At 38.1% G+C, this 13,349-nt stretch overlaps 1 protein-coding gene across 1 annotated transcript in view; it reads left to right on the top strand.

The window, feature by feature from the left end:
- Positions 1-389: 389 nt before the first annotated feature.
- Positions 390-13,349, top strand: part of LOC146473291 (cation channel sperm-associated auxiliary subunit epsilon-like) — a 22,889-nt gene continuing 9,929 nt past the window's right edge. Inside the window, exons 1-24 of the mRNA XM_085118503.1 lie at positions 390-571; positions 674-722; positions 2,177-2,253; positions 3,213-3,291; positions 3,839-3,915; positions 4,286-4,376; positions 4,536-4,666; positions 4,973-5,065; positions 5,165-5,225; positions 5,321-5,365; positions 5,483-5,517; positions 6,601-6,673; positions 7,461-7,578; positions 8,140-8,207; positions 8,336-8,371; positions 8,802-8,891; positions 9,313-9,393; positions 9,753-9,831; positions 10,171-10,266; positions 10,609-10,692; positions 11,432-11,511; positions 12,370-12,452; positions 13,062-13,137; positions 13,222-13,287. Of these exons, the coding sequence (XP_084974629.1) occupies positions 483-571; positions 674-722; positions 2,177-2,253; positions 3,213-3,291; positions 3,839-3,915; positions 4,286-4,376; positions 4,536-4,666; positions 4,973-5,065; positions 5,165-5,225; positions 5,321-5,365; positions 5,483-5,517; positions 6,601-6,673; positions 7,461-7,578; positions 8,140-8,207; positions 8,336-8,371; positions 8,802-8,891; positions 9,313-9,393; positions 9,753-9,831; positions 10,171-10,266; positions 10,609-10,692; positions 11,432-11,511; positions 12,370-12,452; positions 13,062-13,137; positions 13,222-13,287 (1,857 nt within the window). The 5' untranslated portion in view covers positions 390-482. The remainder of the gene's footprint in view (positions 572-673; positions 723-2,176; positions 2,254-3,212; positions 3,292-3,838; positions 3,916-4,285; positions 4,377-4,535; positions 4,667-4,972; positions 5,066-5,164; positions 5,226-5,320; positions 5,366-5,482; positions 5,518-6,600; positions 6,674-7,460; positions 7,579-8,139; positions 8,208-8,335; positions 8,372-8,801; positions 8,892-9,312; positions 9,394-9,752; positions 9,832-10,170; positions 10,267-10,608; positions 10,693-11,431; positions 11,512-12,369; positions 12,453-13,061; positions 13,138-13,221; positions 13,288-13,349) is intronic.

Genomic DNA, 13,349 nt, shown 5'->3' with positions numbered 1-13,349 from the left:
AGACGGAACTGGTTAGGGTTAGGGTTTAGCTGTTGTTTGGCCTTGAGGTATTGTTTTTTATTGCAAGGAGTATATTTTAGCGTGGCCAACCAAAAAGTGGAGCGACAGTGTACGGAAATAGTTTCGCAGGGAATTAAGTTCTTGGGTTGTTTTCGGTCCATGTTGGAGACTGCATACTGTAGACTTGCAGACTTGCACACCTGCAGACTTGGAGATTTGCAGACTTGCCGACCTGCATACTTCTGGATTTTCTCGACTTTCAGAACGTGACTGAATCTACCGCGAATTCTGTGCTAGTGTTGCTGATTCTGATCCGTTGTACTTATCTCGTAGGCCTCTCGGTCCGTCTCTCGTGAGAAGATTCGGAGAGCAGTCTGGGGACTAACAAACGCTTCAAAAATGGCGGCAGCCTTGCGTTGAATGTGCAGATGTTTCAGTGGCTTGTTTTTGATGACCTTATTTAACCTAAACGTGATTATATAATGAAGCCCGGAGTAAAGAATACTTTGTTTTTAATCCTGCTCAACATCTTGGCCTCGTGTCACGATGCTTTTGGCGGAGTATTATGGCGGTAAGTAATTCGAACTCTGAGCTGCTGTTAAGCTGTTCATGACTAGACGTGAGAAACGATAGCTGAACTGTACATTTTTTTGTTTTTGAATTCGTAAATAAGATATTCAAGTAAAGAAGGTGACGGAACTTTGTTTTCTACACGACATTTGGTGAGTTTTGTTAATCTTACAACGATAAAACATGCATACGAATTCGAAGGGATAAGTTACGTTGACTGTCACTTACAGTGTACCTAAGGTTGTCTTTACATTTAGCTTATATAAACTCTTGCGGTTTAAGTAAAAGTAAAAGCCCCTGATAGGGGTATCGAATGGTCCCATTCAATTTGAAAGTGCTCGCAAAATTTGGCCTTTGCTCGAATTGCTCGCAAAAATTACACGGGTGCTCGCTCGCTCGTGCTCGCAAAAATTTTGCAACTGCTCGCATCCTTTTAAGAACAATTTGACAAGTGCTTGTGCTCGCAAAAGTAAACACACTGCTCGCATACTTGCAAATGCTCGCAAAGACCATTCGATACCCCTCCTGATATTTTCGATTACGTACATATTAAACAGCCCCCTGATAACAGTTTAGTTTTTGGTTTGAGATACTTTGTTGAAATTGAGTGCAAACTTTTTCTTTACTAAAGAAATAAAAAACGCGCCAAGTGCATTGTTGAGTTATATAAGCACTTGTTAATTTTTAAGAACACGAGAGAAGTGCAGAGAGGCATGAGCCGTAGGCGAGTGCCTCTCTGCACTTCTCGAGTGTTCTTAAAAATTCCCAAGTGCTTATATAACTCAACAATGCACGAGGAACAAGTTTTTATTTCTTTTATAACATATAAACAATCGCAACGCGTCAGACAAGTGCGAATTTTAATCAATCAACATCAACTTTCTCCTTACACGTCAGAGGCAATGTCATTGGTTCAAAATTTGACAGAAAAGCAATGAAAAACGTTTTGTATCGTTCACATGTGACGAGAATCATTTGAAGCGAAAAGTTCTCGAAAAAGGTAAACAACAAGCTAAAGATTCTCTTCAAAAGTTCAAATACTTCACTTATGTGTGGATTAAGGGAGATTTAAGTTTATTTGAACCGAATTTATAGTACACGAATTGAACTGACTTGTGTAGACGGTGGACAGCACTGCCTTTTCGCTGATCTCTTTCATCATAATGCCCAGAGTGTTAACACCTAGCGGGCGATTTTCGTACCAGACGGTTTGCACGGTGCTGTTTGCTTTGGTCCAATTGCGTCGAGGAAGCTGAAAGAGAGCTTCGCACTTTGGATTCAACTTGGACAGATACAACCTCAGAGCTCGATAACCATCGGTTAGTGTTTACAATATCATTGAGAATCTCGAAACCGCAGTCAAACGGAAATTGGAAATTGCTTGGCCATAATGGCGGTCTGTCGGTCTCAGATTTTCACAGGCAAAAAATCTACATGTGCTCCGCGCATATGTACAATTATAATGCACGCACCATACGTATGCTTCGTGCATTGTGGAGTTATAAAGAACTCAGTTTGACCAATCACAGTGCTTGCTTGACCGTGGCTATTTTATAAATAATAATCTTCTCATTTTTGGTATAACTTACAAAGTGCAATTCTACAGATAGTTTTGGAGCATTTTGGAGCCCATGAAAGTGTTGACTGGTGCTATCCAAATGACTGTTACCTCAAGAACAAAAGGCAGGTTGAGTAACCTTCATTGTAAAGACATGGCGCATAAAAAGGCAGCGGGTTCACAGCACTAGCTTGAGCTGAACTCTATGAAGCAACTGGGGTATTACTAATTTCTTCTGGATCGGATGCTTGTCCATCATTGGATACCTAGCAAGAAGTGACTGGGAGTGCTACTATTGGATTCTCTTCTTATTCCCTTGTCATCAGCTATCCTCAGAGGGAGGGGGAGGGGGAGGGGAGCACTGCCCCCAGGTAAGTAGACCCTTTTATGGGGACTTATAGGGAGATTTCATTGACAATTTGCCTTACAAGGAGGAGGAATGAGGGAGGTTTGTTTTCTAGTACTTTTCCCTGTGGCGAAACAAGAAGCCATGTTGTAGTTGTTGTAAATGAAGGGCAAACAGACCAATATAGATGAAGTTTCCTGGGCTCATCTTGTTCTGATAATAATAACAATTTACCAATTTATGCATGCTCTGAAGAGTTGGACGATAGCAGATTCCTGCCAGCTCAGGTATTGTTATGCAGACCCATCCAATGAATGAAATATGTGATATTTGTGAGATGTGGTACTCCACACTTCATCTACAAAGATGATGCTGGCTACAGACAGCCTGGATCTGGATTAAGTTCACAGCTTTTCCTGTGATGACTCTCTAGGAAGGGTATTTTCTTAACTTTGATTATTTTCCCCTTCCAGGATGGGGAAATAAGGAATTTCGAGAGGGAACTTCACAAAATCCCCTTCCTTGCCTAGGTGTATTACCTACCAGTATAATAACTTTGCTAGGTTCCCTTAACTTGTTGTTGTAGCAAGGAGAGAGACCATAAGGGTTCCAAGCAATGAAGAGGCCTTCAGATGAAAAGCCCAACATGTTGACAATTACACTGCCACATGAAGATCCGTGGAAGCATACACATTGGGGTACCATTCACTTATAATTTGCTTCCTTTTATTGCTGCAGTTATTCCACTACCATTTTGCACTGCCCCAGGCCAGGACTGCACGCTTTTGGACTCATGACTAGTACTTCAAACGGCCAGGTAAGTTCATTTTGTAGATGATTTTGAGCTACAAATGGTAGACTTTGACATAATTGTCATGAAGCTTTAAAGGAACTGATTCCAGAAGTAAAGAAAGTTGTCATGAATAAAGAAAGTCTCCCATCGCTATTGTTTTTTTAGTCATTAAACTCATCATTGCCAGTTGTGTCTGTTAATTCATATTCCCTTGATATCTGTATTTTAGTCACATGGGTGGGCTGATGTGTACAATGTCCATTTTACCATAGAAGGGTTGGGGGAATATTTTGATCCTCAGTGAAAAGGCAGAGCTAACCACTGGAAAATGAGCAAGACCAAACTGTGCATATTGTTACAATAACAAAGGAGAAATAGTTAGAAGCTGCAAAAGAAGGCAGCTGGTGGTGCTGGCGGTTCAGAAAAGTTCAGCCCTAGTCACCCTCCCTTCAATTTAAGGTTACCACAGATTCATGTCCGTTAATATAGCATTGTGTACTTGGTCATTCTTCCCTTCTCAGCGATTTCAATATTCTTGATTATGGTTCTTCTTGTTTGTTGTTCTTTATAGAGTGTCAGATACATTCAAGTTGTCAACAGCCCATTTTACTATGAATGGTATCTTGCTTACAACAGGCAGTCATTAAAGTAAGCATGTTGCATTTATTGAAATCTATTGAGGTGGCACTTTTTGTATATTATCTTTGTATCAGTGTTAAACATTGTTAAACAAATTATTGTTACTTAAAAGATCTTGGATAACTACTAATGCTATGTTAAACTGCCATGATTAATTTAAGTTAAAGTACATAATTTGCATAATAGTTTTCCCCGAGGTACAGTTTGTATATAACAGTCACGTTGGTTTGCGTAAATATGCATTCCAAACACAGGGTTCCTGGAAAAACAACGCTGTACTCAACAACAGAAGCTGGAAATTTGCCTTTCTCAGATATAATTAAATGCCTTAAGCTTTCCAGGATTTTTCTTACTCTTTAACCTTGGCCTCTCTCAACAGTGAGAGTGAGGAGGAAGTCAAATTGTGGACTGTGGATCCAAAGCATGAATCAGAGTCTGAACTTAACAAGACAGCTTCTTTTCCTTCTCAAGTAAGTAAAAGAAAAACAAACAAACAAAAAAACAACAACAACAACAACAGTAAAGAGTTGTGTAAGTCCCTAGATGCTTAGAGATGCCTATAGCCTGGCTGCCATTATTTATAATTCATCGTTTGGTCTCAGTGACACTGTTTCATTTGCATTTTACAGTTTTCAAAAGAACTGAGTCAAGTTTTCTTCCAACTTGGATTAAAACCACTTGTGGTAGCAACAACAGGCTACAGATTTATCAACTGGGATGCATGGACAATCTACAATCAGTCATTTATCAGCTCTGAAGGGTAAGGAAAGTAAACTTAGAAACTGCCATATTTTGCATTGGAAGGTTTGCAAGTTGGTGTGTGCTTATATAACCTGACACAATCAAAAGAAAGGGTTTGAGCCAGAGAGTGGGAGCATCTTCATTTAAACATGCTTAAGTTTTTTCATCTATTCTCTCAATTAAACTGTAATTTTGTGCTCAAAATGACAAATCTGTCTTGCCACCAATGACCATAGTTGTTTTTTTACTATTGTTAGAGGAACATTTATGTTTCTGGGGAATACTTACTGACATCATAGAACTGTCATAAATGTTTGTTTTCTAGCTATTGGCAGTTCTCTGTGAAGAGTGTGCGTAATCATCAGACTACTCTATGGATTGATGGACAATCCATTGCTCTCCATGATCGTTTTATCAGGTTGGACCAGAAATTGATAATGTTTTGTGAGGTTGCTCAGGATTAACAACATAAAATTTTACAAGGGTGTCTTACTTTTAACATTTCATTGGCTTGCAGGAGAAGCTCTTTTCAGTTATTGAAAACCAAGTTTCCTTTCTCAGTTAACCAGTTGGCACAGGTACATACTATATTGTAAGGAGAATATTCACATTGATAGTGATGCTGGAAGGGTTACATAAAAGGTACTGAGTGGTAAAACTTGTTGTTTAATAGGTGATTCTAAGAGGTAGTTATTCAGAGCAGCCCTTCATCATCCAGGTATGAGCATTTGTCAGTCACCAAAGTCTAATGTTAATATGTCTTCTTACATTATAAACTTATCCCTTTTTGTTATAGTGTTGTATGGTAATATTTTGTTTTTCGTTTTTTTTTTAGGATCCTTGTGCACCCCATGTTGCGTTCCTCATAAGGTAGGCAACTTTTTGCTTGAAATTTAAACTAAAAGTGTTATTTTTTTTTAATACCTGACAAGGAAAATTTGACCCTTTGGAGTCTGGGGTTTCATTAAGGGCCAGGCACCAGACAAATTCACTGTCTAAATGAACATGACTTTGTGCAGTTGCTTTAACAATCTCAACCAACTTTTTCCACCAAATATTTTGCCTGGGTGCACTTCTCTCTTGCTTGTTTGTTCAAAATCTTAAAGGGGTACACTGTCACCTAATTCTAGTGTCAGTATGAATAGCCAAAAACGTATTTGTTTCAATGAAACCTTTAAAATAATGGTTGAGTTTTGTTAACAATAACCCTGCTAGTTCACAGAAACTGCTATTGATTATACTTAGCTGGGGATGGCTAGGATGGAAGTGGATTGCAACTTGAAAAAGTTGGCCAACTTTTTCAAGTTCTTCCTCTGTATTTTAGACAAGGCACTAAAAATTGATTATAGTTCGTTCTTCCTAGGAGAGAAACATGTTTTTCTTGTCGGCTGAGCTTATGAAAGAGGCAAGAAATGAAGTTCTCACACACTGAATGGGGGACTGGGTACCAGTCAGGATATCAGATGTCACAGTCGGTCATGTGATCCACTTTTTGTTTTCTTGCCATACGAAGCAACAGCTTTTCCACCCTTCCAGCCCCATGCCAGTCTGTCAGTGAGTTTGTAATCTTTGTCGAGTTGTTGAGTTGTCAATAAATGCTGTTGCATTCTTGCGTGGCAGACAAATGGCATCCCGTGTGTGTGAGAACTTGATCTTTCTAGTATTGTAAGAGTAATTTCATGTTAAAAACCAGATTCAAATATTTGAACAGTTTCGACCTAAATACAGTAAAATCGCTGTGACAGTGCCTCTTTAATTAATGAAACCCCTGCCTTGGTGTGCTTGATATTACGCCCCATTTCTTCAAAGCCTGATTAGCACTAATGCTGGGTTAACTGTAAACAGAACCTATAAGTTGTCATGGTGGTCAACCAGGTTAAGTGGCAATCATGCTTTGAACAACCCAGCTTCGGGCTGTGTCCATTTTGATGGTAATTCAAATGTTTTTTTCAGTTCAAAGTGTTTCATAACTCAAGACAACTTTGGAAGTTATGATGAGATGAAAGTGCCCTCTACCTTACTAACAGTATGTGATAAAATGTGGAAAGTTTACATTATCATTCAGTTTATGATTGACTGTTATTATAATGATTATAATTTTGTTGCTTATTCAAACAATGTTTTATGTTCTTCAACTCTACATGAAAGTGTATGCTGTATTATAATAATATTTTTTTATTTTGGAATAAATCCTTAGAGCTTATTGCAAGTTACTTTGATTTACAGTACAGGCAATTGAAGCATTGTTTTCTAATAGCCCATGGTCCATTTACGTCTGCAAGCTATGCAGTCTATTAACCTCAGTTGGCATAATGGAAAAATATGGTTTGAAGGCAGAGCAGACAGTAGAAAACATTATGGGATCAGAACTGGTTGCTCCTCACCCTGTTTCCTTGCATTTTGAACCTTGGTCCACACAAGCCATACAATTTTGTGTGAAAAATAATTTGACACCATGTTAAATACAGACACTGAACACTGGAATCAGACAGTGTCTCTACAAGGTGCCCATGTTAATTTGGGCAGAATGTATTTAGGCCTGGGCCAATTTTATTAGACATTCCACATTAATAAGGTGTGCATAAGCACATGTCCGTTAAGCAGGATTTGACTATATTGAACTTAAGTTGTTATTTGATTTTGTTTTCAATTTTTTGTAATTATTTACTACCTCTTAGAATTTCTCTTTGGTGGTATGAAATTACATTATATATTTAGCAGAGCTATTTCAAGTTTAAGATGACATTTAGGTAGACATTCTTTGTTGGATGCTTCTACCTGTAACTGGTCTCTTGCTGTTCTCATTACCATAGCAGTCTGAAGCAGTTGTTAAGTCGGTTGTGTTTTCTGCTGAAAACCTTCTTGTGCTTCTGGAATCTGGCAGACTTGTTGTGTTTAATGGAACAATGCAAACTTGGAGTGATCCATCTGGTGAGAATAAAACTTTAATTAAGTTCAACCCACGTTGTTTTATGATGGGCGCTTTCATCGAACACTGCTTGCAAGTAAAAATGGCTGGAGGTAATTGGAGATGACTACAGTCGTGGACAAAACTGATTTAAAGGAACTTTTAGTCGATTGACAAATTTGACTGTGATAAATCAACAACACAGCCTCCCTCCCCCTCATCAATTTTGGTCTTGCATTGAAAAAAGGCTGGGTCATTGTCCAGCCTTCAAAGACACATTGAGTGAGGGGAGGAGGAAGTGAAAGTTTGCTGCTCTCCAGATGGTGTTTTCCTTAAGGGAGATTGAAATATATACACAAAATTCACATTTTTCTCAACTAGTTTTGCCCACAATGATTGTGGACATTAAACTAGTTGAGAAAAATGTGAATTTTGTGTATATATTTCAATCTCCCTTAAGGAAAACACCGTCTGTAGTTCTTCTTTGGTCTTGGGTGTTTTATGTGGTAAGCTCCTATTGATCAAGTCTTCAGATTGGTATTTCCATGCCAGAAACTGATTCTTAGCTACTGATCTAAACACAGGTATACCTCAGCAGGGTTTCAGCGGCCTGTCATCACGGAAAAAATGCTTTGAAGGTGCACAGAAGAAGGTAACCACATTCTGTTTTCGCACTTAGTGACGTTTTGAGATATAAGAAAAAAAATCACAGACTGAGCAAAAGTGAAGAAAGAGTCAAATTATGCAAAGAAATTTTGTTCTGTGTTATTTTCTCCACAGGTTATGGTGGGGGTAGTTGTAGGGTGGACAAATGAGGTAACTAATGAAATTCTTTAATAACTAATTGCTCTTAAACTGACTTGTATGTTCCTCTCTGTGTTGTCGTTGTTAAGTCCCTTTGTTTTTAATGGAATCAAAGAATGTAGCATCCAGGCTATACTGTCCTGAGGATTTCTTGCAGTGTTCTCTGTGTGTTGCGAACTCAGTGTCGCTGCTAATTTGCTTAATACTATAGAATATGATTTATCCAACAACCACTGGACCACCAACATCTGGTCATATTATCAGGCTGGTCACATTAAAGGGTCTTTATCATGTAAAAATGAGTGATATCTTTTCCTTGAGCTGAAAGAAAGTTGGTGTAGCAACAAGTGGGCTGTTAGGCAAGGTTGTACTTTACATGTAGTAATGCAGAACTATTCTTTAAGTTAGAAAAATTATTCAGGTTTTATTGCTGTGTTTACAGAGTGAGGCCAATGTTATTTACATTTCAAAAGACAGTGGATTCTCATTCAACCAACTTGCTTTTCCCATTCTGAGTGTCACTAATGTCTCTGTAAGTACCCAGTTTTTGTTCCATTTTCATCACAATTTCCATCAAATATTGTTGTGGAGATCTGCACTGTTATGGATTTATTTGAATGAACTGCATAAGGTTCTCATTATTTTGCAAACATTTCATTGCATTTCTTAAAAAGAAACAGTTGGGTTTTAGTAAAGACATTTATCCTGAAAATGCTATATCCTTTATGGAACCTTGCTAATGAAAGTTTGAGTCACAGTTTACATTAGATTGATCCACACACCCCTAGAGAAAAGTAATGTTTATAAATTCAAGATAATGACGATAGAAGTCCGCGTCACAATATATATAACTTCAAGGTACAGTCAGGCCAGAGTGAAGCATCTTTATACCCATAACGAGTGCTTAGTTGATATTTCATGTCGAGAGGTTTCACATCTCTCTTTTAACTTAGATAGAGCATGTTGAAATACACTGCTTGTTTCCAGTTGTAACCTTCCTGTTAAATGCCACAAGCCATGAGGACCAACAAAAGGTATATGGAGTTTGAGTTTGCTTGAGATACAATGTAGCTACCAATAATATTACTCCTTTTTCAATCTTCTAAATTTTTCCCATAGCTTCAGCAAGATCAGTGCAACTAGCTTTCCGTAGAATTTTTTGATCATATTTATCGTTTTGTTTTAATTTGTATTGGTTTTGCTTGCTACCTGGCAAGCAAAAGTAACTGAAAATGAAAAAAAAAAGAAAGAAAGAAAGAAACTGAAAAGAAATGAAAGAAAAGAGACTGAAAATGAAACTGAATAGGTTTCATCTCAGAACATGCTTTCCATTGAATATTTGAACTTCACCAGTTTTCTGCCAAACCCATAACATTTTTCCTTCCCCATTCAGATGCTCTTTCTTCAATACAATCTCATGGAAGAGGTCTGGGAGGATCAAGAAATGACACTTCCTGCAGCTTTCATACAAGGTACAGAAGCATTACAGAAGCCCGGCCATCATCAGTTTTTTTCTGGCAAATAATGCATGTAATGGTTAAATGCAAAGAAAAGAGGGTCTATTCTTCACCTGTAATGTCGTTATGAGTACATTGGGTTTGAAGTTCAGGCTCCAGTTGTTCAAAGAACAGATAACTTTATTCAACGGCTAAGTCATTATCCATTGGATAAAATGTATTGGTTGGAGTACATTTTATCCACTGGATAACGATTTATCCGCTGCTAGAACAACCGGGGCCAGATGGATACAGACCACCCATGAAACAAATAAATTTCTGAGTTTAACGTGTCTTTGGTTGTTTGTTTAACAGGGCCTCCACTGTCCTTTTCCTTCATTCCTCCAAGCATGAAGTGTGTCATTGTTTGGAGTCAGACGTCCTTTGCCTTTGGAAGACTGAATGAAACAGGTGATGTAGATCAACTAATATAGCTTGTGACAGTGGTCTATGTCGCTGATGTTTCACTCCTGTCAGCCAAGTACCTGTCCCTACTACTGCTTCGCTATATGGAGAAAATATATGGATCTGCTGCTGATTTGAACTGAAGGGAATATTGATGACTGTATTTAAGTGTCAATGGTATTTTGTACCCTTAACGTCTCCACTACTACGTCATAAACTTTGTCTACAATGTCAAAAAATTAAGAGGAAGTTAATCCAAAATGGATCAATTTATAACTTGATTTGGAAACACTTAGTGTGACAATTGTTTAAGTAAGATATTCATGTTATCATTGTGTGTGATTATAGGCAGAATTTTCATGGTAAAGAGACAAGACAACCTCACTGACTTTATACTTGGTGACAATGAAACCATAGTGTCTGTCATACAAGGTGAGATAATTTCCATGAACCCAGCGGCAGTTCACTACACTGTTAGTTTCCTGGGCACAAAGTAGTGTTTTAACAAGGCCAAAGGAGTTAGCCAAAATTACCTGTTTGTTTTTGCAATCGCCTTGTTATTGTTGCTTTGTTATTCACATGCATACAGGTCCATATAAGCTAGCCAGAAATAAGTCCTTTTCCTTCAAATCTCAGATGTAAACATCCTTCCAATAATGATAACAACAATTAGCCCATGAGATTGCTAGGGTTCGCTGTTTTAAGCTTTTGATTAGTGTTTCCGACAATAATTATAACGAACCCATGAAACTGTTATCGTTCACTGTTTTAAGCTGTAGATTAGTGTTCCTGGTTGTTTTATGCTTCTTTAAGTTGTAAGCCACACCGATGTTGAAATATAAAATTCCTTTGTATAGCCTCTCCTCCTGAAAAGAAATTCCTTTAAACAAATTTAAGTCCAGTGCTTATTTTTGGAACTTTAGGGGTACGTAGTTAATGAGAATGACGATGATGATGATGATGATGATGATGATGATGATGATGTCTTTAAGAAAAACACTTCGAGGCTAAGAACTAGGTTTTTTTTACAATTTCTATGATGATGATGATGATGAAACAGTGCAGTTCTTTTAACATTCTGCACAGGAGCCCAGATGTAGTACAAGCCTAACAAACCTAACATGATAACTATACACAAAAAATTATTTATAAGATTTGAATTAACTTTCAGGAGGGCATGGTGAGTTTGTAGTGCACTTGTCAAACAACCGAATGTTTTATGGGAGAGCATTTGTTGAACATGTTGTCGAGGTAAGGGTCATGTGTGGTCTTGTGTAGTTCTGAATTCAGTCAGTTACATGTTGTACATCAGTATAACATAACTCCACAGCCCATTTTCTCAGCAACGGCCACGACAATGATCTTTTGCCTGCTCAGGGGACGCAACTTTTCAAAAATGCCAGTGCAAGGCGAAATTTTTACCTGAAGCCATTACTAGGTTATGCAACAAGCCCACGCTGTCACAAAAAGTTCAACTTGGACTTTTTCGAAACTTCTTTCTGCAATTTTTTAACTTTGGTGTCGCCAGTGCAAGGGTGGCTTCGCTTGCAATTTTTACCCTGCACTGGTAACGCAACAGTTTTGAAAATGTTGCATTGCCCATGTCAACAAAAAAAAATTGTGTAGCTGCGCACTGCTTCTTCAGGTTGTGCATCATTGTTACAACAAGACTAGATGACACCTAGGATCCAGACGGGATTTTTCTTACTGTTTATTATCACTTATATTTTAGTACTTATTTACTCATATTGATGATGCTTCTCAAAATGCTTCTACTGGCTTCACCTTTTTATATCTTATCATTGTAGCTTTGATAGATGTATTTTTTTGTATCAGTATACAGGATGTTTGTCAAATGAACCTAGTTTAATGACCTTAGCTCCCACGAGTCTCCTGTAGCTCAGTGGTTGAGCATCCGAACTAGTAATCAGAAGGTCTTAGGCTCGACTACTGTTGGGAGAGTTGGGATTTTCTTTTTTCCGCGTAGACCTGCATCACTGACTGAAGGAAAAATCCATCTATCATTTATTCACCAGGCTTAAAACACAACATCACCTTTCTTTCACATTGTATCGTGATTTGTAAATTGGTCTTTGTGACTCCACCCAGGTGTTTACTGGAGAAAATCCTTCTTCAAGATTGACAGCCATGTTTGATATGCTTGGTTCTTTGCTGGTGATCACTACTGAAGGGTCAGTGTTTGGTTCACAATAAAACGGCTTTAACTGTGAATGAATTCAAAAAGTATCCCTTGTGCAATTCACCGTTCCGGACTTCAAATGGGGACTGGAAACGAGTTTTTAAATTTCTGTTTAATCAGAAATTGGAGTACATCACAAGAAAGATCACATTAAAATTAGCCAGTTTGCCAAGTTTGAGGTTCTGTCGTTAGATTGCAACCGTGTAAAAGGGTTTCAAAAATCGGAAAAATTAGAGACCTTGTACGGATTTGGGGGACGCCTCCTCGGAATTAGAGACATTTGTATGGAATTTGGGCGACCTTTCGCAGGTGACCGCCTGGTTACTACGCAGTAAACGTAACCAAACTTGGTAAATTTACCAATCTTTCTCAGATGTTTTTGGCGATGGGGTTCATTCCTTCATATGACGCAATTTGAACAGTGTGTAAACTAGGGCCTACTCTTTTATGAATTTCGGAACCGGCAATTTGGTAATGTTGAGCACTATAAACCAAAACAAAGTAATATTTGTTCTTTATACTTACATTTCACATAGAGAAGCATTTGGAAATTAGGTTCACGGACATAATAATATTGTTTTGCGTATCTTTACTATTTCAGTGATACAACTCGTTCGAGAAAGCTCCCGCTGGAAAATGAAGTTTTGAACGCTTTGTACCCGCATACGACATGTCCGGTTAGAAGCAATTTTGTGGTTCTTTAAGATTTTGAAAAAGAGAATTTCCTTTTTGTTCACCTTTATGTGTTCTCATACTTCCAGTATTTGAAGTTTACGACCAACATCGGCGCGGAATTACAGTTCATTGACAAAGGAGACGAAATAAAGGTATGTGATAAGTTAGCTTTTTGTTTTCCAAGCAAATTACTGACAAACGGTGTTGGATGTGA

Source organism: Pavona decussata, unplaced genomic scaffold (assembly GCF_977016875.1).
Source record: "Pavona decussata unplaced genomic scaffold, jaPavDecu1.1 SCAFFOLD_94, whole genome shotgun sequence".
In the NCBI taxonomy this organism is placed as follows: Eukaryota; Metazoa; Cnidaria; class Anthozoa; order Scleractinia; family Agariciidae; genus Pavona; species Pavona decussata.
The sequence above is the reverse complement of the archived record's forward strand: the minus strand, read 5'-3'. Positions and strand labels throughout refer to the sequence as shown.